Source organism: Glycine soja, chromosome 1 (genome assembly GCF_004193775.1).
Source record: "Glycine soja cultivar W05 chromosome 1, ASM419377v2, whole genome shotgun sequence".
NCBI classification, from domain to species: Eukaryota; Viridiplantae; Streptophyta; class Magnoliopsida; order Fabales; family Fabaceae; genus Glycine; species Glycine soja.
The window spans coordinates 4211464-4235670 of NC_041002.1; the positions used below are offsets into that span (position 1 = coordinate 4211464).

Here is a 24207-nt window from a genome sequence, read left to right on the forward strand (position 1 = left end):
AGATTTTAAAGCATTGTACCATTTTAAAACTTTTTAAAAATATATTTTGGGAAGTAACAATTGGCCGAAACGACATGGGCCTTTTAACGAGAATAGTTGCTTCATGATCCCTAACATTTCTTTAAGAGTGTGTTTGGATGAAAGAATTTAAAATTTTGAAAAATTTTAAATTTTAAGAATTTTAAATATTTCAATTACGCTCAGACCCGATCGATGTTCCACAATCTCATACAGTGTTCTTGAAGAAAACTGTAGAAAGAGAATTTCAATTTCTTACCTTTTAGAATGAAATTGAAATTCTAGAATTTTAGTTGTTTAAAATTCTGTTTTAAAATTTTAAATTCTTCACAGAAAAACATCCAAACAATGAATTCTAGATTATAAAAATTTAAATTCTCTGATAAATTACTTTCCTCCGTTAAAATTTTCTATCCAAACATACTCTAAACGAAATTGGAATGAAAATCCTATATGTTTCCATTAAAATGAATGCTGATGTGGTTATTAGTGATAGAAGACGCAACATGCAGATTGACATTGATCTTCCTTTTTCTTCTGCGGTGCAAGAATGCGGAAAGTGGAAGAACCAATTGGCGTATTCTTCTTCCCCATCTTATAACCAATTGCATAATATTTACATTGGAATCGATGACATTCTGAGAAATATAATAATGTAACACAAATATAATAGGCATAGGTCTTTTTATTTTCACTTCATTTTTAATTTAAAAAAATTAGCGAAATTCAACTTTAATATATTCTCCCTATAACTCTATTCCTCCCTCTGATCACTCACTCATACACAACCTGAATATTTAATAATCTTTAAACAAAGTAATATAATTTTCCCTAGCTCTTACTTTTTGTTTCTAATATAATCACCGCTTCCATTTTTACTTATTCCAAAATTAAGGCAATTCAATCGAATCTATATAGTCAAAGTCAATGCCTCGATGATTAAAAAATAAAATTAAAAAGTCGATGCCTCAAATTGATTGGGTCAATAATCTTGAAAATGAATATGGTAAGAGATAAGAGATCGAATATCCATACAATAACTAGTTATAACTATAGTTCTTGAAAGTGACGTAACAGGAAGCAACCTAGAAACAAGTTGCAAATATATAAATATCCTTTTTTTTAAGAAAATATATAAATACCATGTTCAATATTATAAGCAAGTTGATTATATTATAACGCTAATGCATACATCAAACCTTGTTCTTTGAGTAGACTATATCTCAGTTAATCAAATAAAAAAAGTTTTTGTACAGTAAAATTGTACGAGTATCTTTACAACAATAATTTCTGACAAAATCATTGCTTCCATTTTTACTCATTCCGGTCGTATTTTATGAATTGCCTCAAATTGACTGGGATGAAGGCAAGAGATTGAATGCTCACAATAATTTCCCCACAAAATAATTAGTTGTGACTACTTAAGACAAACACAGATAGCAGCAGCAAAATTAATTTCCAAGTTTTCGGGAGATAGGAAGCTTCGGTTATTGTGTTCAATAATGTTCTAGCAAATGTATCAAAATTAACCATACAAATAACAAAAAATAACATGCAAATACTAAATATCATTTTTCTCGATCGTTATATGACACACGCAAGGGTAGATGATTTTTTTTCCTCCTTTTCTACGTACACCTACATCATGAAACCCAAAACTCAATTTTCAACTGCCACATTTCAACGCTAAATTAAAGTTGGCTAACACATCATTAATTTGATCCACCAACCCATCAGATAGACTTCATTGAGTTCGATCTAGGGTGCGGGACCAATCCAATCCAACTTGAACTAAAAATATTGGGTTAATTGATGTGGAGAAAAGATGAACACAAACTATTGGGATTGGATATCAGGTTTGAAAATTTTATACTTGACACAATCGAATATTAACATATGAAAATATTTAATATTTAATGATATTTAATCATCAGTTTAATTTTCTAAATTTAAATTTTGAGATAATATATCTATTTCCTTTTAATTTTCTCTATTTTTATTTTCACTATTTCTTATATTTTTTTAAATATCTAATCCATATTGTAATTAGATTGTGTTGGGTCGAATCAGATAAATACCTACAAATTGAATGAAACCTGACCAGACCTAACTATTTTATATGAGTTATTTATATCTTACATAAAAATTAATATATTTTGTCTTTATTTCTTTATATTACTATATCATTAATAATTGTCTAGGAAAGTAGCGAAAGAATACAAATTAAACAATACAAATTTAAGTATTGTTCGCATATTTAAGAAATTAAACCTCTCCATTAGTCCACTTCTCTCTTATTAGGATAATGATCTTCATTTAAGGCTGAATAATTTTTCTCAAAAGAATAATTATAAATCTAACATCTTACTCTTAAAATCAAATTATAAACACTATCCTAATTATTTGAAATTAAAAATTTGAATTATTTTTGTAACAATTATATATATACTTATTTTACTTACTCTCTCTCTCTCTCTCTTAATTGTAAATGGTAACATTTTCAGTAGAAATAATATTATTAATTTATATTAGCTGAAGCTTATATAAAAAAGTAATAATTATTTTAAATATTACATCGTTGTCTTTTATTTTTCTTTATTTATCTTTCTTATTACATCATAAGTCCTTTCATAGTTATATTTTGATGTTAGATATATAGGAATTTGGGGTCGATGGATTAAATAATTTTTGCCTATAAAAAAATTGTTTCAAACTACAGCTTAGCCATGTTCACTACCCTAAACAAAGTCAATACTTGTTTAGATCAATGTATGAAGGTGTATAAGGCATACATGTGCATGCATGACCCACAAGTGCAAAACTGAAGCCCCACCTTTGTCCTTCATTGCCCACCAACGAAGTCAAGTCACCAAACTTCACTTTACTTCAACCACAGGGTTTAATTCTTCGTTATTGTGTTCCCTTCTCCAATGATGCCGGAAAGTGACATCACTCTATCCTCTTTCAGGCTTCGTTGGGACGTGTTCCTGAGCTTCAGGGGCACCGACACGCGGGACACTTTCACCATGAGCCTCTACCACGCTCTCCACCGCCGCGGCCTCCGCGTCTTCCGCGACGACGACGGGCTGGAGCGCGGCGACGAGATCCAGAAGAAGCTTCTGGAAGCCATTGAAGACTCCGCCGCCGCCGTCGTCGTTCTCTCTCCCGATTACGCGTCTTCCCATTGGTGCCTCGACGAACTTGCCAAGATTTGCAAGTGTGGGAGGCTGATCCTTCCGGTTTTCTACTGGGTCGACCCTTCCCATGTCAGAAAGCAAAAGGGTCCCTTTGAGGATTCTTTCGGGTCCCATGCAAACAAGTTTCCTGAAGAGAGTGTTCAGCAGTGGAGGGATGCCATGAAAAAAGTGGGTGGAATCGCTGGTTATGTTTTGGATGAGAAATGGTTGGTTATAAATTAATATTTTGCTAGATATGAAAATTGTTTCAGCTTTTAACTTTTTAGAATCTCTATAATCTATATGGTTTATCCTTGTCCTGTTTAAGTCTATTAATGTCCACCGCATTTTCGGATGAAGTGAGGAAAGTAAAAAAAAAAAAAGTAGATTGAAAAAATAAGATATAATTTATAATATAAAGAAAAAAAATAGAAAGAAAAATGAAGTAGAAGTAAGTTGTAAAAGAGTGAGATGTATACGCATGTTTAGTATTAGGAATTAAAAATGATTGCTCGAAAGAATTGAGAAATATAAATGTCATGGTAATACAATGTGACCACAGGATGCCTTAAAAATGTGATCACCGGATAAAAATAAAGAAAAATTAAAAACGTCAAGTGAGTTATATAGTTATTTTTATAGGAAAAATGTTAATTGTTAATTTGTTATAATGTTACTGTGAGATATATCTCTTGTTTATTTTATTTCTTTAATACTATTAAGTTAATCTTACCATTCCCAAGTTGTGATGAGTTACACTTTATTAGGTGTTCATATGTATCTTTACTATGTTAGGATAATTAGTTCATCATAATTTTGAGAAATTCTATTTTTACTATAATTATAGTTTCATATACAACAAAAAGAGATAAAATAAGAGAAAAGATCGAAAATCATAATAAAATAAGTGATAAATGAAAACAATTAGAAAATAATTCCTTATAAAATGTATACATAGAAATAATTTATAACTCAGATTTATGATCCGAGGTTCATAGATTTTTATGTGCTTTTTTGTTTTAAATTTCACAAACATGTTTTGGTTTTGAACGGTGTGATTCATTCATTTTCTGACTTTCTTTTCATCTTTTTTTTTTAAGTGATAGTGAAAAGAGTGATAAGCTCATTCAGCATTTGGTGCAAATACTTTTGAAGCAGATGAGGAATACACCATTGAATGTGGCTCCTTACACAGTTGGGCTGGACGATAGAGTTGAAGAGTTGAAAAAGCTGTTAGATGTGAAATCCAACGATGTAAGGGTTTTGGGGTTGTATGGAATGGGAGGGGTTGGTAAGACAACCCTAGCCAAGAGCCTCTTCAACAGCCTTGTTGTTCACAATTTTGAGCGACGCAGTTTCATTACAAATATTAGATCACAAGTCTCCAAACATGATGGTTTGGTTTCTCTTCAAAACACAATTCATGGTGATCTTTCTGGTGGGAAAAAGGATCCAATCAACGATGTCAATGATGGTATTTCTGCTATCAAAAGAATAGTACAAGAGAATCGAGTTTTGTTGATCTTAGATGATGTTGATGAAGTAGAGCAGCTTAAATTTTTGATGGGTGAGAGGGAATGGTTTTACAAAGGAAGCCGTGTTGTAATAACCACAAGGGATAGAGAAGTTTTAACTAAGGCTAAGAGTTATGTTGATAAACATTATGAGGTGAAGGAATTGGAATTCTCTCCATCAATGGAATTGTTTTGTTACCATGCAATGAGAAGAAAGGAACCTGCAGAGGGTTTTTTGGACCTTGCAAAGCAAATTGTGGAGAAGACGGGAGGGTTGCCCTTGGCTTTGGAAGTTTTTGGCTCTTTTCTGTTTGACAAGAGGACGATGAGGGAATGGAAAGATGCTGTGGAGAAGATGAAACAGATTAGTCCTTCTGGTATTCATGATGTGCTGAAAATCAGTTTTGATGCGTTGGATGAACAAGAGAAATGTATATTCCTTGACATTGCTTGTTTGTTTGTGCAAATGGAAATGAAGAGGGAGGATGTGGTTGATATATTGAATGGGTGTAATTTTAGAGGAGATATAGCACTGACTGTACTCACTGCAAGATGTCTAATTAAAATCACTGGTGATGGTAAACTGTGGATGCATGATCAAGTTAGAGACATGGGAAGGCAAATTGTGCATAGTGAAAACCTTGCAGACCCTGGTCTACGTAGCAGGCTCTGGGATCGTGATGAAATCTTGATTGTCTTAAAGAGTATGAAGGTAAATATTGTAGCTCAGTTTGTTTTTATCATGTTATAATGGAAGCAAAGTAAAACAAACTAAAAATAGGAAAATGGACTAATATAATGAGCTAATGGATAGAATTTTACTCTTTGATTCAATAAATATTTAAAAATCAATCTTTTAAATGAATTTGAGGAATATTTTGAGAGATTAATTTTTTACTCCTATGATTGGAGTCAAAAAAGCTTATAAGGCTAAAAGGACCACATAAAAAACCAATGAGGCAAAAATTCCAGCTGTACCCTGTGGATTAAGCATGTACTTAAATATTAAAATTTGACCTAAGAGTTAGTTGAAGATATTTTAACTATGGTCAAACTAAAAATATTTTAATTGAGATCAAGGTAAAACTATTTCGATTAAGATTGAGTTGAAATTATTTTAATTGAAGTCGAATTGAAGATATTATTGTCAAAGTCGAGATGTAAATACTTTAGTAAAGATGGAGTTAATTAAAAATACTTTCATCAAAGTGAAGTTGAAACTATAGAATGAGTGAGAGAATATAGAGAGAGGAGAGAGAAGAGGAAAATACATAATGTGGGCTGATCTCTTTTTAAGTCCAGATCCAACCCCTTTACGGATTGTGTAAGTTGGGGATTTTTAAATCTCCTCATTAGGTGGCCCAGCTATAAAAATTATAGTTATTATAATGGATTAACCCATAGACTTAGGGCAAAAATCACATATCTAATACGACATGTCTAATATCGATCACATGTATATGTAAGTGCCCTTGAACAAACCTTTGCACTTGTATCCGAAGCTCCATCTAGTTGAGTATCTTAAAGATTTTAGGTGAGGCATACACTAGTGAGACATTTGTACTATGGTGGGCGCTATGTTCCATGTCTAAGGATATGAGTTGGGTTTGGTAGAAAGAGGAAATTTTTATTTTGTTTTATTTCAAATAAATATTTTTATAATTATTTTTTGATATATTAATAGTAATTTTTTTATGATGTCAACTAATTAGAATTGTCTTAAATATATATAATTTTTAAATTAATTATTATGAAAATCAATAATTTTCAATTATGTAAAACCAATAGTTAATTGACAATAAAAAAAACCTCTCCCTATATAAATATATATATTACAATACATTCTAATTAAATTCAATTGTCAAATTTGATAGTTTATAATTATTACAAAAGTCATAATTTTTCACTTACATGACAATGCATGTAATATAAAAAGTTTTACATATCCTAATTAAACTCATTATTATTTTTGCAAGGTAAACTTAATTTTTTTTTATTATAACCAACGCATTGCACAAGTTGTGCGTAAGCTGGTTCTTTGTGCAAAACACAAAAGAACTAATTAAAATCATCATAGATTGGCCATTTCATTTATTGAAAATTTTAACAATGAATAGTACGTGCAGGGAACAAGAAATGTTCAAGGGATAGTCGTAGATTGTGTTAAGAGAAGAATGTCCACTCCTAGAGATCGCTCTGCTGATGAAATTACTTGGGAAAATTTTCGACGTAAGCCTAGTTGTAAATTGGCATTAGAATATATTAAAGAGAAGTATAAAAAGTATGTGCGGGATAGAGAAGAGAAAGCAAAAGAGGTTGTACTTCAGGCTAAGAACTTTGAATCAATGGTTTCCTTAAGATTGCTTCAAATTAATTATTCGAGATTGGAAGGACAATTCAGATGCCTTCCCGCAGGACTGAAATGGCTACAATGGAAACAATGTCCATTAAGGTATATGCCTTCTAGCTATAGTCCTTTGGAACTTGCTGTCATGGATCTCTCGGAAAGTAACATTGAAACTCTGTGGGGCAGAAGCAATAACAAGGTTTGCTTTCTTAAACCTAACTATGAGAAATATGCTAAGAATATATTCTCTGTTATACTTTTTTCAACATTTTTTTTATTTGTTGAAATTTATTAAAAATGATGAAATTTTGTGAATTTTATATTATATTTAATTAGTCTTACTCCTGATACTATAGTTTTTAATAAATCTTGAACAATTAGTATATGTTTTTTTTTAAGACACCAAATGAAAAGAGATTTTGCCATACATCAATGAGTTCTAGAACTGGGTGTTTTTCTATTTAAGTTTAATAGTTACATTATATTGTTCTTATAAACTAAATGCTCATTATTCTTTCAAAGATATGCCTCAAGTTAGTTTGGTTCCCCAGATAAAATTAATACGAATTCAATCCTTTATGAAATGTGACTTAAAAGGCTAAACTCGTGTAGTTTTCTATTATCGAGGGAGGAACTAAATTGATATCGAAACTTCTTATAATTGAATAGTTAAATTGATGTTAATTTTTATGGAAGATCAAATTAAGAACACTTTTTATGATTGAGAGATTAAAGTTAGAAAATTAATAAGAAGAATGTTAATAATATTCTCTCTAACATTCTACAATTGACAAGTCAATCATAAATAGAGCGTTAGAAAATAGAAAGATAATGTCATATGACTACCTTCTTCGGTTAATAATGTAAAAATCTTTGCACCAAAATTAAATATTAATGCAATGTGGCTTGGTTTCCATTCAAAGTCCATTTTTCTTTCATTTTTTAAACTATAATTTCTCCAAACAGTCACAATGCACCAATCAAAAAGAAAAGAAAAACTAGGCACGATGTTTCGTTTTGCATTCACATGAATCATCTAAATACTATAAACCACTCCTCTTGAAACAACGTCAGCTTTTTTTATGATTATATTGAGTTTACTTATATAACTTTTTTTAAAAACTAAAGTGGGTATTTATTTTTTTAATTGCACTTTTGATTTCCATTGAAATTGTACTTTGGTTCTTTGGGTTCCAATAATCAAAATTTTGATTTTGGTTATTTTCTCTATCTTTCTTTTAATATATTTTAATTTACTAATGTGAGAACAAATGATGATGTAATATTTGACATATTGCTTGAATGTGTTATGTGACTTAATTGTAAGTTTAATCTTTTAGGATTTGTGATACTAGAGAGATAGATAATATAATTAAATTATATCAATATGTGTTAGAAAATACATCAACTATTACACCATCAACTCATGGTTGTGTTACACCAACAAAATTTGTTAAATACTTGATGGAAGATTGAATAGGAGATCAATATCACACAACAGCAATATGTAGGGGACATAATTCACGCAATTAGTACTCAATGGACTAAAAACGTACAATTATATTACCTGAGACCAAAAACGCAATTTTCTTAATATATATTTATCAATGGTAATGTTTATTTGCTAGGTGGCTGAGCACTTGATGGTTTTAAACCTCTCCAATTGCCACCGTTTGACAGCAACTCCTGATTTAACTGGGTATCTCTCTCTTAAAAAAATTGTTTTGGAAGAATGCTCTCATTTAATTAGGATTCATGAATCACTTGGAAATCTAAGTTCCTTAGTTCACTTAAACTTGCGTTTCTGCTATAACCTTGTCGAACTACCTAGTGATGTCTCTGGGATGAAACATCTCGAGGACCTTATTCTTTCCGACTGCTGGAAATTGAAAGCATTACCAAAAGACTTAAGTTGCATGATTTGTTTAAGACAACTTCTTATTGATAACACTGCTGTAACTGAGCTTCCTGAGTCCATCTTCCACCTCACAAAACTTGAAAATCTGAGTGCAAATGGATGCAACTCTCTGAAGAGGTTACCTACCTGCATTGGGAAACTCTGCTCCCTGCAAGAATTGTCACTCAATCATACAGCATTAGAGGAATTGCCATATTCTGTTGGTTCTTTGGAAAAACTAGAGAAGCTTAGTTTGGTGGGGTGCAAGTCACTGTCAGTGATTCCTAACTCTATTGGGAACCTAATTTCATTGGCTCAATTATTTTTTGACATAAGTGGAATTAAAGAATTGCCTGCTTCTATTGGTTCTTTATCATATTTAAGGAAACTGTCTGTGGGAGGCTGCACTTCTCTTGACAAATTGCCTGTGTCAATAGAAGCATTAGTTTCTATTGTTGAACTTCAGTTAGATGGGACAAAAATTACCACTTTGCCAGATCAAATTGGTGCCATGCAAATGTTAGAGAAGCTTGAGATGAAAAATTGTGAGAATCTGAGGTTTCTACCAGTATCATTTGGCTGTCTGTCAGCTCTTACCAGTTTGGACTTGCATGAGACAAATATTACTGAATTGCCAGAATCAATAGGAATGTTGGAAAATCTTATTCGGTTGAGGTTAGACATGTGCAAACAGCTCCAAAGGCTTCCAGATTCCTTTGGAAATTTGAAATCTTTGCAATGGTTACAGATGAAGGAAACAACACTTACTCATCTACCTGATAGCTTTGGGATGCTCACAAGCCTGGTAAAACTAGACATGGAAAGAAGGCTCTATCTTAATGGGGCTACTGGGGCCATAATTCCTAACAAACAAGAACCTAATTCAAAGGCAATATTAAGATCTTTTTGCAACCTAACCTTGCTGGAAGAGTTAAATGCTCATGGATGGGGAATGTGTGGAAAAATTCCAGATGACTTTGAAAAGCTATCATCACTAGAAACTTTAAGTTTAGGCCACAACAATATTTTCAGTCTTCCAGCCAGCATGATAGGACTATCCTATCTCAAAAAGCTTTTATTGTCAGATTGCAGGGAGCTCATTTTTCTGCCTCCTCTTCCATCTAGCCTTGAAGAACTTAATCTTGCGAACTGTATTGCAGTACAGTACATGCATGATATTTCAAACTTGAAGCTCTTAGAGGAGTTGAACCTTACAAATTGTGAAAAGGTGGTGGATATACCAGGCCTTGAACACTTGAAGTCCTTAAGGAGGTTGTACATGAATGGTTGCATTGGATGCTCCCATGCTGTCAAGAGAAGATTTACCAAGGTTTGTCATTTCTGTCTTAACTCTTAATGCATATTTCCTTCCTCCCCAGCCCATAATTTCTTCCTTTTGTCTTGAACATTCACATAAAATCCGATCATATTCATTATTCTCTTTTCTCCTAATAACAAAATATTCTCATTTATCATGTTTGTTATATACATCACTTACCATAGATTTTGTCCCAGGTTCTACTTAAAAAATTGGAGATTTTGATTATGCCTGGAAGCAGAGTCCCGGACTGGTTTACAGCAGAACCAGTTGTCTTTTCCAAGCAAAGAAACCGTGAGCTTAAGGGTATTATTTGTTCTGGTGTTCTCTCTTTCAATAATATACCTGAAAACCAAAGAGAAGGACTGCAGTTAGAGGATGTTCAAGGAAAAATCTTCAATTTGACTGATAAAGTGTTTAGCACAACGTTTCGCCTTCTAGGAGTACCTAGGACAAATAAAGACCACATATTTTTGCGCAGATTTGGAGTTAATTCTTCGTTAGTTTTTCAGTTACAAGATAAATATACCTTACATTTGAAAAAGAGAGACCCTCCTCTTATTGAGAGGCTGGAGCTGAAGAACTGCAGAATTCTTTTAGTTTTTGAAGGCGATGATGATTACGTGGGAGACGAAGGATCACTAGATGAAAGCCAATACTCTGTTTCACAAAAATTAGCCAAGTTCTTCAACTTTGCTGCAAATGACCCATGTGTGTGAACAAAGTTCTTCAGCTGAACTGCAAGAGATCAAAAAACGAAAATATGCTGAATAGAAAAGCATTTGTTGGGAGAGAAGTTGCTCCTTAATTGGTGCTCTATTTCCTCCTGGATTAGTCTCGTGGCTTCTAGCTATGGGGATATCTTGCTTTCATGTATCTTTTGAATACATAAAATGAATGTCATTCTCATTTTGAGATTCTCTAGTTGCCCTTATTGAACATAAAATAGTTTTGAACGTCTTGGCAAGAATTATCATGTCATCAACTAATTAGATCGTTAAAGAATGCTTTTATTTACGTAATCATCGTTCAGAGAAATTTAGGAAAACACCGAACAAGATCAAATAGAAGATCTTAGAATTTCAAAGAATTTGGTAAATTTGCACGTTGATTCCATTAAGTCAGCATCAATGATTATTATATTAACCATGACTGCCTGTAACAAGTGCAGCAGTAGTGGAAAATGAAGAAGGAAAAGGTGGAACCAAAGCAAGAAGACACATGGCAAATGAGGAAGGAGAGAGACGAAGCATGAGGGCCAGAATAACTAACTCCAGGCAGACTTATTTTGTGTGGTCCAAAAAGTAGTTTAAGAAGCAAAACGTGAGAGAGAAGGGGCAGTTATGAAGTGATATCATTTCCTCCTTCCTTGTCAGTTATCTTTCTCTTTGTTCTTCATTTCTAAGATTTATGTAATTGTACTGCTGAAAGGGGATTTTAATCAATGCAAGTTCTGTTTTCCATTGCCTTTTCTTGCTACTTGTAGTACCACTGTTACATTTGGTGCTTTCATTCTTTGAACATGGCAGATAATACACATCTTAAGGAGCTTTCTGTGAACATGTCCAAGATGCTCGAGATGTTAGAAGTCGATAGGCAAGAGAACAAAGCACGATTCGAAACTCTAGAGGCTGCGATGGACACATTGCTGAAATCAAACAACGCTGGTGCGAATCTGCACATGAACGTAGCAGGAAACAACTCCATTGGAGGTTCGTCGTCTCCTCCACCGTTTCAGGTACGCAATGTGAAGCTTGACTTCCCTCGTTTCGACGAATCTGAAGTTCTTCAGTGAATTTTCAAGGCTGAGCAATTTTTTGACTACTACAACACTCCAGATACTCAACGTCTTACCATTGCTGCAATTCACATGGAAAAAGATGTAGTTCCCTGGTTTCAAATGACTAATCAATCTACTATATTTCAGTCATGGATTGATTTTACTCGTGCTTTAGAACTGGAATTTGGTCCATCTCCATATGAATGTACTAGATCTCAGTTATTCAAATTGTCACAAATAGGATCTGTTCATGATTATAACACTCAGTTCACTGCTCTTGCAAACTGCGTACAAGGTGTTACTAGTGAAGCTTTGATTGATTGCTTTGTGGGAGGACTTAAACCTGATATTCAACGTGATGTAATAGCCCAATCACCAACTACACTACTACGTTGTGTATCTCTGGCCAAGCTATTTGAGGAGAAATACTTACCCAAGCACAAGCCATTTCAAAGTCCCTACCAAAACCGTAACCAAAACACAAACATAAATACAAGTCTACCTTCTTCTCAGTCAATCAAATCAACAAGCCTACCACCCTTACTTCCAAGCCCCAAAATGAATTACAACTCCAATTTTCCAAAACCAGGAAATGTTAGAAGAATGTCACCAGCTGAAATGCAGATTCGAAGGGAGAAAGGGCTATGTTATACATGTGATGAGAAGTTCACTTCTTCTCATAGGTGTCCTAATCGGCAATACCTACTATTGCAATGGATGAGGATGAAAATGCTGAAGTGCAACCAGAACCACCTTCTAGAATTGAGGAAGCCATGGAAAATTTGAATTTAGACCATCATCTATCTTATAATGCCCTTAAAGGTTCCTCTGGCCTAGGAACTATGAAGTTTAGTGGTACAATTAATGGCATGGTGGTTCAAATATTACTTGATAGTGGTAGTTCAGATAATTTTTTGCAACCAAGGATTGCTAATTGTCTGAAGCTTCCAATTGAACCTGCTTCCAATTTCCAAGTCCTTGTGGGAAATGGAAACTCATTAGTTGCTGAAGGTTTGGTGAAGCAACTAGAAGTCATGGTTCAAGGTCATTCTCTCAAATTACCTGTGTACCTCCTACCAATTGTTGGTGTTGATTTGGTACTTGGAGCCACATGGCTTGTTACATTGGGTCCTCATGTTTCTGATTATAGCCAGCTTACCTTGAAGTTCTACAAGGACAATCAGTTTGTCACATTGCGTGGTGACCAACCTAAATTACCGGGCCCTGCTGAATTTAACCAACTGAGGAGAATGAATCATACACATGCTATAGCTGAAGTTTTTACCTTGCAGTATAAGCACCAAGATGTGCCTGAGGATAAATGGCTTAAATTACCTAAAGATATGGAACCAAATTTGGTGATGTTGTTGCATAATTATAGAAGTATCTTTGTTGTGCCTAATGAACTACCTCCTTCAAGAACTCAGAACCATGCCATTCCATTGGTAAAGGATGCCAAACCAATGAAGGTGAGACCTTATAGATATCCCCATAGTCAGAAACAACAGATTGAAACTATGGTACAAGAAATGCTTGCTGCAGGCATCATCACACCCAGCACTAGTCCATTTTCTTCACCCATCATTTTGGTAAAGAAAAAGGATGGAACGTGGCGGTTTTGTACCGATTATAGAGCGTTGAATGCAATAACAATTAAGGACAACTTCCTAATCCCAACTGTTGATAAACTCATTGATGAGTTATATGGCTCTAATTATTTTTCCAAGCTTGACCTGAGATCAGGTTATCACCAAATTCTTGTAGCTGCTGAAGATAGACACAAAACTGCTTTTAAAACTCGTCAAGGGAATTATGAATGGTTAGTCATGCCATTTGGGCTTACCAATGTCCTTGCTACCTTCCAAAGCCTCATGAATGATGTTTTCAAATACTTCCTTAGAAAATTTGTCCTGGTTTTCTTTGATGATATATTAGTATACAGTTCTACCTGGAAAGAGCATCTTTTACATTTGGAACTGGTCCTTCAATTGCTGCAAAAGCACCAGTTATATGCCAAACTATCCAAATGTTCATTCGGGTTGCCAAAAGTGGATTACCTTGGACATACTGTTTCAAGCCAAGGTGTGTCAATGGATAAAGACAAAGTACAAGCAGTTTTGGATTGGCCAACACCTGTTAACATTAAACAATTGAAAGGCTTTCTCAGGCTCACTGGATATTACAGAAAATTTATCAAATCTTATGCAGTAATTTCAGCACCTTTGACTGATTTGCTTAAGAAAGATAAATTCATGTGGGGAGTAGATGCAGATGAAGCTTTCAACAAGCACAAAAATGTTATCACACAAGCTCCAGTTTTAGCCCTACCAGACTTTTCGAAGCCTTTTACCTTGGAAATAGATGCATCGGGAATAGGTGTAGGTGTTGTACTGAGTCAAATGCAGCACCTCATTGCTTACTTTTCAAAAAAGTTGAATGTTAGAATGCAAAAACAATCAGCTTATGCAAGGGAGTTCTTTTCTATTACTGAAGCAATAGCAAAATTCAAGCATTATCTTCTAGGTCACAAATTTGTCATCAAGACGGATCAGAAGAGCCTTAAGTCACTCACTGATCAAGTTGTTGACACACCAGAGTAGCAAAACTGGTTGCATAAATTGATTGGTTATGATTTCACCATTGAGTATAAGTCAAGAAAAGAGAATGTAGTTGTTGATTCTCTTTCTAGAGCTTTTATGATGGCTATATCTCAACCTAAGTTACAGCTGATTCCAGAATTAAGGGAAGCCCTTGCACAAGACAAACAATTGAGTCTAATTACGCAGCTTTGGTTGCAGAACAAGCCTCCAAATCCGAGTTATTCATTTTCTAATAAGTTGTTGTATTGGAAAGGTCGTCTAGTGTTACCACGAGGCCATGAAGTGGTAAAGAAAATTTTGTACGAGTTTCACAGTACATTGTTGGGAGGACACTCTGGATTTACCAGAACATTATAGAGAATTGCTTCTCAATTTTATTGGCATGGTATGCAGCAAGACATCAAGGAGTTTGTTCAGAGTTGTCTCATTTGTCAACAGGCTAAACATGATACAGCATTACCATCAGGCTTGCTTGAACCACTACCAATTCCATAACAAATTTGGGAAGATGTAGCTATGGATTTCATCACTGGCCTTCCTTCTTCCAATGGACATGCAGTCATTATGGTAGTCATTGATAGACTTTCCAAGTATGCTCATTTGGCTAGTTTGAAGTCTGACTTTTATAGCAAACAAGTTGCTGAGTTGTTCATGAAAACTATAGTAAAACTTCATGGATTTCAAAGGACAATTGTCTCCGATCGAGATAAAGTGTTTACTAGTCATTTTTGGCAACACTTGTTTAAGTTGAGTGGAACTACTTTGAAATTAAGCACCGCATACCATCCGCAAACAGATGGACAGTCTAAGGCTTTGAACAAATGCATTGAGATGTATTTAAGGTGCTTTACCTTTGAGAATCCTAAGGAGTGGTATAAATTGTTGTCATGGGTAGAATTTTGGTACAATTCTTCCTTTCATCACAACACTGGCATAACTCCTTTCAAAGCAGTTTATGGTCGCGAGCCACCTCCTTTAATCAAGTACACATTCAACATTCAAGACCCTCCTAGTGTTCAAGAACAGCTGATGCAAAGAGATGCTATAATCAGTAGATTGAAGGTGAATTTACAAAAAGCACAACAACACATGAAGAATTATGCTGATGCAAGAAGAAAGCCCTTCAGTTGGCAATTGGTGACATGGTATTGGTGAAACTTCAACCCTATAGGCAACATTCAGTGTCCTTGAGAAAAAATCAGAAACTCACACTGAGGTACTTTGGACCATTTCCTGTGATTGAGAAAATTGGTAGAGTAGCCTACAAACTTCTCTTACCTCCATCTACTAGAATCCATCCAGTTTTTCATTGCTCTCAGTTGAAATTATGTAAAGGAGATCATGCTCAACCTTATGTGCCATTACCTATCACAAACTCTGAAATGCAACCTGTTTTGCAACCAGAAATGGTCTTACAATCAAGGGTTATTCTTAGGAACCATCAACAAGTGCAATAACAACTAATTAAGTGGGCAGGTTTGGAAGATGATGAAGCTACATGGGAAGATACTTCAGCAATTAAACTTGTTTTTCCTAACTTCAACCTTGAGGACAAGGTCTCTTTTAAAGGGGAAGGTAATGTAACAAGTGCAGCAGTAGTGGAAAATGAAGAAGGAAAAGGTGGAACCAAAGCAAGAAGACACATGGCAAATGAGGAAGGAGAGAGACAAAGCATGAGGGCCAGAATAACTAACTCCAGGATGACTGATTTTGTGTGGTCCCAAAAGTAGTTTAAGAAGCAAAACGTGAGATAGAGGGGGCAGTTATGAAGTGATATCATTTCCTCCTTCCTTGTCAGTTATCTTTCTCTCTGTTCTTCCTTTCTAAGATTTATGTAATTGTACTGTTGAAATGGGATTTTAATCAATGCAAGTTCTGTTTTCCATTGCCTTTTCTTGCTGCTTGTAGTACCACTGTTACACTGCCAAGGCACGCTCTAATGAGCAAAGCTCCAAAGTTTTGAAGGGATTAATTGAAACGCATGAACTTTATAAAAGTCGTTCTCCCAAACCGTGCTTGGCACAAAAGCAGCCTAAATCTTTAACTATCTTAATTAAAACATTTTCTTAGATATTTCCCTCTTCACAATGGCATTGCAATCAGCAATCTCAGACACATTCTTCTACTTAGTCTTGTTAGCACTAGCAATCTCTAGAAATTTGGATATGCATATGTGATTTGATGTTGAATGCCCTCTTTTTGGAGAGTGTTTCCTTGTTGATATTTCTACTATGGCACAATATTATGTTTTTGGCCTCTCTTTGTTGTTCAACACTACTTGTTATAAGGATATGACATCATTATTTGCAAAGAGATTGGGTAGGTGACAACCCTACTACATTGTTAGTTTTTCTCTTGCTCTTCTGATTTGTCTCTATTGTTTTTGTTTGCTTTAGAGGATGTTTTATCCTCACTCTCTTTGTACTTTTATACTTAGACTTTGATCATCTCTTCAATTAATTCTTTTTCTATGGAAAAAAAAGAAATTAATAACATAACACGGAGAATTTTCTATTACACAGATGCTATTGCGTTTGCAGATCGCTTTAACACCGAGCCCTTATTTGCCACATATGGAATTACATGGCATGTCATCCTCGCTTGTGGCTAGGAATGGCAAAATAGATGGATTAGGTAAATCTTAATTTGTATCCTAAAGGATGATATCAAAATAATTAATTTTGATGCATTAAAAAATTATTTAAAAAATTTAATTTATTTTGATTCATTTGATACAATCCGATTTATTCATTAACACTTTTTTTATGGAAGGATATTCATCCAAAAAATATGTTTTAAAACATAATTATTTTTAATTTGAAAGTAATATATTTTAAAAAAATTACAATACTTTCTAAAAGAATAATAGCTCCAACAGATGCCGACCGAGATTGTTTTTGGTTAACCTTAATTAAGGTTGATTTTTTACCGACATTAGTCAAGACTATTTTTTGATTGACGTCGACTGATGATATTTTTTGGTCTATGTCGACATGGGCTATTTTTCAACCGATGCTTACCAAGGTTATTTTTTGTTTGAAGTCAGTTGGGGTTTTTTTGTTCAATGCTGGTCAGTGATATTTTTTTGTCAACATTAGCTAGGATTATTTTTTTTGCTGACATTGGTTAGGATTTTTTCCCAATGTTGGTCAGGACTTTTTTTTGCTAGCTTCGACTAGGGTTTTTTTTGTCAATGTCGATCGGGGCTATTTTTTTATCAGCGTCGACTAGAGTTTTTTTCGATCGACATCAGCTAAGGCTATTTCTTGGCTAACATTGGCTAGGGTTTTTACTGGCTTTGGTCATGGATATTTTTTTGCTAACGTCGGTTAGGGGTTTTGTCAACATCAGTCGAGCCTATTTTTTGGTTGATGTCAGCTAGGGTTTTTCTCGATCAACGTCAATTGGGGAAATTTTTTGGCCGACATTTTTCAATGATAGTTTTCGATCGATGTCAATCGAAATATAGTTTCAACCAATGTTGAGCCAAAATAACCTAGCCAATGTCAGAAAAAATAGCACTGAACAATGTTGGCCACAAAAATCTTGATCTACATCCATCAAAAAACATCATCAGTCGATGTCAATTGAAAAAACTTTTGACAACATCGGCCAAAAAATAGTCTCGACCAACGTCGCCTAAAAAAAACCCTTGTCGACATCAACTAAAAAGTAGCCTCAGTTGATGATGACTGAAAAATATCATTAATCAACGTTGGTCGAAAACTCTAGACAACATTGGCCAAAAAATAACCCCCACCAAAGTCGATCGAAAATAACACTAGCCAACATCGTCCGAAAAATAATCTTAGTAGATGTCGACACAAAAACATCATTAGCTGATGTCGGTCGAGAAAACTCCAACTAATATCTGTCAAAATTAGCCCTAGTTAACATCGATCAAAAACCTTGATCAAATGATGTTGGCCAACAAATCGAGGTTAACATCTGTCGATAAATAATCTCGATTTATGACAACCAATAAAATTATGAGCGATGTTGATCGAAAATTACCCACAAATTCTTTAATTATTAAGTTATATCAATTTTGATCCATTAAGTATTGATTAGAAGATTTATTGGATTTTGAAAATTAATGGATAGATGATCAACCATTGTTTTATTTTTTTTAATGAATGGATTGGATGAACTTCCTTGTGAATAGATGATGGATAAATAGATTATCCATTTGTCACAATGTTTACTTTTTACGGTACGGTCAAAAGATTTTATCTTTAAAATAAATATAACTTTTATCTCCTTTTATTTTATCTTTAAAAAAGATGTAGCTTTTATTTTTTTATATTTTATATTTAAAACAAATACAACATTTAACTTTTTTGTATTTTATATTTAGCGTGTGCCAAAAGTTTCTTGCTCCCCCCTTTATTCATAGAAGAGTTTTATCAAATCAAGAATCGAAGAATATCATGATATTGATGGCTTGAAAGAAATCTTTTTTGTTTATATCCTTTGGATGCAAACTGCAGTCACAATGGAGAATATGCAGCACTATTTAACAAGGCATAATTTAAATTGAAATAATGATAAAAACCTACTCCAAAAAACGAGGTAGATTGGTGTAAAATGAGGAGAGGAGAAAAAAGTAGAAAGAAAAAGTGATAGAAGTGATAAATAATATAATAATAATAATAAAGAAATAAGATAAAATAAAAATAAAAGAAAAAGTTATTAAATGAGAATAAGAACAAAAGTCCAATAGGTGTAGACACCAGGCAGTTTCAAGTAAATGACGATGTTTTTCCCTCAGAAAGACCATTGTGTTCTGGAATTGTTAAATGGGTTATTCCATGATTTTGAAAGAAGGATCCGAGTTTAATAAATTCTTATTGTTAGAATAAAAATTCTTTATCATGCAGTTGAATTGATTTTCCACTAGATTGGATAAATGAGTGCAACGTCAGACTTGAATTTCATAGGATATATCATATATATATCAAGAGTAATGGTCAATAAAGTGCACATAGTAGCGAAACAAAAGGGGAAGGGCTCCTAACATCAAAATATATAATTTCTAAAGGAATGTTGTTGGACTCGAGTGCACGAAGGAGAATACGAGAGTTGGGATGACCGAGTCTATTGTGCTAGTGATTGAAATTAAGAGGTAGAACTTTGAGTTGAGTATGCATGAGTTTTTGTTTTAGGAATCTGTTTTGTTTTTATCTTTTTGCTATTTTCTTATTTTGTTAGGATTTGTAGGGCTATTTTAGCCATTGCTTATGCATTGCATAAACAAATTCATTCATTCAGTTTTTTGAGTTGTTGATTCTAGATTCTATAATCTTCAGTTCATAACAGGGTCTCTTTCTGGAAGGGGTATAAATTAAAATAACCGAGCCTTTGCTTTGCTCACTTAAATTGCTATTTTAGTCCATGCATGTGCAAGATCATTTTTAAAATTTCTCGTACGCTGTGTGTCGAATTCTTGCTTTGAAAGATTGGAGTCTTCAACGAATTACGCTTTTGACACTCGAAACTTATTGCATTGCAACCACAAGACTTTGTTGGAAGATGGTTCTGAGTATTAGGGAAATTGGGAAGATTCATCGTGTTGATGGAAGGAAATGTGTATAAAATTGGTTTCTGAATGAAGAAAATGTAGTGAAGGGGTTCTAATGCATTTACGCGGTTACATTGCATCCCTTTTATATCTTGGAACATATTTCATGACAATTTATCTGTTATGTGATGATTTTATATTTTCAATGGAAGTTTCTCAACATCGACCTTTACCCTTTTGTTTGAATTTGCTGGCGGTGCTTTAATATTTAAAAGATTATTATTTTTATTATGTATGAGGTATTTGGGCACTTTTAATTTTGCTGTAAAGTGGAAAATGGTTTTAGGTATGTAACACCATATTATTCCTTTGACTCTAGATTGATGAATTGCTGATCAATATTAGAAGGTATGAGGTACTGATTACTGATGAGTTGCTCGAGCCGGCAAAGTATGAGGTACTGACTGAGGATGAGGTTCTCACCATGTTAAATTTGGAAGAGAAGGAAGTAATATATGTTTTCTAAACTCACAAAAATATGATGGGAAAATTTTGGGGGTGAAGGGAGTGGTTCGAAGATTTCAGAAAATGATAAACCATACGTACATATTACGTGTGGAAACTAGCGTAACAACAATAAGTTGAGAAATATATTAAGGCGACATATTTTTGTTATTTACTTCAAAATTATGAATCAGTTATGTTGCATTCCCTACTTTAAGTGGATTCTTATTACTGCTAGTGTACTGTAATAAAATTTATTACTTTCAAATGGGTTTTGCCATAAATATCTTATTTAATGAAATGTGTTAATCATACAACCACTCATGCAACAGCATTTTGTGTCTTTCCATCCCATAATTTATTACATCATTTATCATATCTCATACTTATCTTTTTCTCTTTTAGTTGTACAATTTGTTGTATATATAACATTTTCTTATTTATTTAATTGGTTTCTTTTTTCAGTTCTCTTCCATCTTAAACACTGATGGCATGGCTCGCTAGTATGGGCTGAAAAAAGGACAAGCCAAGATCACTCAAATTAGACGGATGAATGAATCTCACGTATACTACAGGCATGTCGTGTAATACTTCTATATGCTGCTTCAAACATGCAACAAATGACAATTCCCATCTTAAAGATTTTAGTTGTATTTTATTTTTGGCTTATTTCCTATTTTGTTCAATTTACAATTTTTGTCTCTCCATTTTAAAATAAAAATATTGAGTTTTTTTATTTTGGAAAATTTGCAATTTGATTCAATTTTTAGTTTTTTTATCTTTTATTTTGGTTCAATTAAATCCTAAATTTAACATATTTTGGTGTAATTTGATTCAATTCTCAAGTAGTGGATGCCTTGGAAATTTATTTGAATGAAGTAGAAAGACAATTAGACAATAAGATGAAAGTTATCAAGTCTAATAAAGGTGATGAGTACTATGGAAGATATGATAAAATTGGGTAACACCCATGTCAATTGGCTGAACTTTTTTATAAACATGAAATTTGTGCGCAATACACAATGCTAGGTACACCATAACAAAATGTTATATCATAAATGCGTAATAGAATATTAATGGATATGGTTAGGAGTATGTTAAGTAACTCTAATTTAACGACATTTTTTTGTGGATGTATGCATTGAAAACTGTCATGTATTTGTTGAATAGGATTTTTAGTAAAGCAATTTCGAAGACACCTTTTGAACTGTAGACTAATAGAACACCTAGCATAAGACACCTACATGTTTGGGATTGTCAGGCAAAAATAAGGATTTATAATCCACAAGAAAAGAAACTGGATGCAAGAACAATTAGTGGATATTTCATTGGTTATCCAGAAAAATCAAAGGGGTATAGGTTTTACTATCCTAATCATAGTATGAGAATTGTTGAAACTGGAAATACAAGATTCATTGAAAATGGTGAAATCAATAGGAGTACAATTCCACAAAATATGGAAATTAAAGAAGTTAGAGTGCAAGTTCCTTTAACTTGTGCCTCTAACAGTAAAGTGAGTATTCCTCTAGATGTTGTTCCAAACAACAATGAAGAAGAGCAACACAATAATGAGTCCATGATTCAAAATGAACTTATTCTAGAGGAACCACAAGAAGTAGCATTAAGGAGGTCTCAAAGAGAAAGGAGGTCAACTATTTCAAATGACTATGTGGTATATTTACATGAATTAGAAAATTAATAAAGCATTATTGATAATGATTCAGTTTCGTTTTCACAAGTCGTAAGTTGTGATAATTCTGATAAGTGGTTGGAAGCCATGACAAAAGAGTTAAGATCCATGGAACATAATAGTGTTTGGAACCTTGTAGAATTGCCAAAAGGTTGCAAGAAAGTTGATTGTAAATGGATTTTTAAGACTAAACGTGACTCTCGTGGCAACCTTGAACATTACAAGGTTAGACTTATTGCTAAAGGTTTTACTCAGAGATATGATGTTGATTATAAAGAGACATTTTCATTAATTTCATGAAAGGATTCCTTCAGGATTATAATGGCATTGGTAGCCCATTATGACTTGGAGTTACATCAAATGGATGTAAAAACTATCTTTCTTAATAGAGACTTAGAGGAGAATGTTTACATGGACCAACCAATGGGGTTCTCAATTGAAGGAAAATAACACATGGTGTGAAAATTAAAGAAATCAATATACGGACTTAAGCAATCTTCTGGGCAATGATATTTGAAGTTTAATGATACCATTATTTCTTTTTGATTTAAGGAAAATATTGTTGATCGATGTATATATCTAAAGGTCAATGGGAGTAAGGTTATATTTTTTATTTTGTATGTTGATGATATCTTGCTTGTAACTAATGATCTAGGTCTTCTTCATGAGACTAAGAAGTTTCTCTTTGGTAATTTTTGTTGGACAAGTGGCCTCAAATAACTTAAGAGGGGGGTGAATTAAGTCTTACAAAATTCCTACTAACAAACTTTTAACCCCTTTTTTAGATGATAGGCTCAGAATGCAGAAGAAGAAGCAGCAATCAATTTAATAATATTCTTTAAACATGCAAGACAAAATTGATTGTAATAAAATAAATAAGATAAGGGAAGAGAGAAATGCAAACTCGATTTATACTGGTTCGGCCATTTTCCGTGCCTACGTCCAGTCCTCAAGCAACCCACTTGAGATTTTCACTAACTTTGTAAAAATCCTTTTTACAACTTTTGAACACCCAACGAATCTCTTTCCCTTGTATTCAGGAAACTCACAATTCAAGAGACAACCAGTCTCTTGATTACAATTGACTTTCTGAGAAGAACAAAAAGATTACTCTCCTTTAGAATGGATAATACAATTTGAAGTTCCTAGATGAACTCTCAATAGATTTGTAAGTGTTTGTCCAAGAGTTGTTGAGAGAGCATTTTACAATGAAGTTCTCTTGGAATATCTCTCTCTTACTTTTTGAAATTAGACACACATATATATAGGCCCTTCGTGTCTTTTCAAAATGGTTTGAAGATATGTATCTTTTCAAAAAGTTTTTCTGAATTTTTTCACTGGTAATCGATTACAGATTTCTGGTAATCGATTACACAGTTATATTTTGAAGGGTCATGACTTTTGAATTTGAATTTCAAGAGTTTCGTTGCTGGTAATCGATTATAAACATCCGATTATAAACATCCAATAATCGATTACAGGTTCAAAATTCAAATTCAAAACCCTTTTTAACAACTATTTTTCAAAATTGTCTTCTAGTAATCGATTAGACTGTCTGGTAATCGATTACCAGAGCCTTGGATGTCTTAGAAACACTTTGTTTTGAGACAAGGCTTGATCTTGAGTTAATCTTAAAGCAAGGCTTTGTTTGTTAAAGCAACCTTGTATTAATCTTGAAGCAATGCTTAACCTTTGAAGCAACCTTGTTTGATTCTTCTTTGGCATCATCAAAATCATGTATTCATACATTCACAATTATAAAATGAAGGATATGGGTGAGGAGAGCTATAATATATGAATAGAAATATTCCAAAAAAATATCACAAGAATTTTTAGGCTTGT

The 24207-nt window shown here is 33.5% G+C and overlaps 1 protein-coding gene across 1 annotated transcript; it reads left to right on the forward strand.

Moving 5' to 3' along the window:
* Nucleotides 1-2734: 2734 nt before the first annotated feature.
* LOC114410543 (TMV resistance protein N-like) lies at nt 2735-11194 on the forward strand. Its single transcript, XM_028374530.1, has 5 exons — nt 2735-3421; nt 4295-5420; nt 6835-7254; nt 8684-10282; nt 10468-11194. Exons 1-5 carry the CDS (start codon nt 2949-2951, stop codon nt 10987-10989), a joined length of 4140 nt encoding a protein of 1379 aa, XP_028230331.1. The 5' UTR covers nt 2735-2948; the 3' UTR covers nt 10990-11194.
* Nucleotides 11195-24207: the final 13013 nt, after the last annotated feature.

Coding starts and splice junctions, on each gene's coding strand:
- LOC114410543 (XM_028374530.1), top strand. CDS start 2,949: ATGATGCCGGAAAGTGACATCACTCTATCCTCTTTCAGGCTTCGTTGG. Junction 5,421..6,834: donor TTGTCTTAAAGAGTATGAAG/GTAAATATTGTA, acceptor TAGTACGTGCAG/GGAACAAGAAATGTTCAAGG. Junction 7,255..8,683: donor GGGGCAGAAGCAATAACAAG/GTTTGCTTTCTT, acceptor TTTATTTGCTAG/GTGGCTGAGCACTTGATGGT.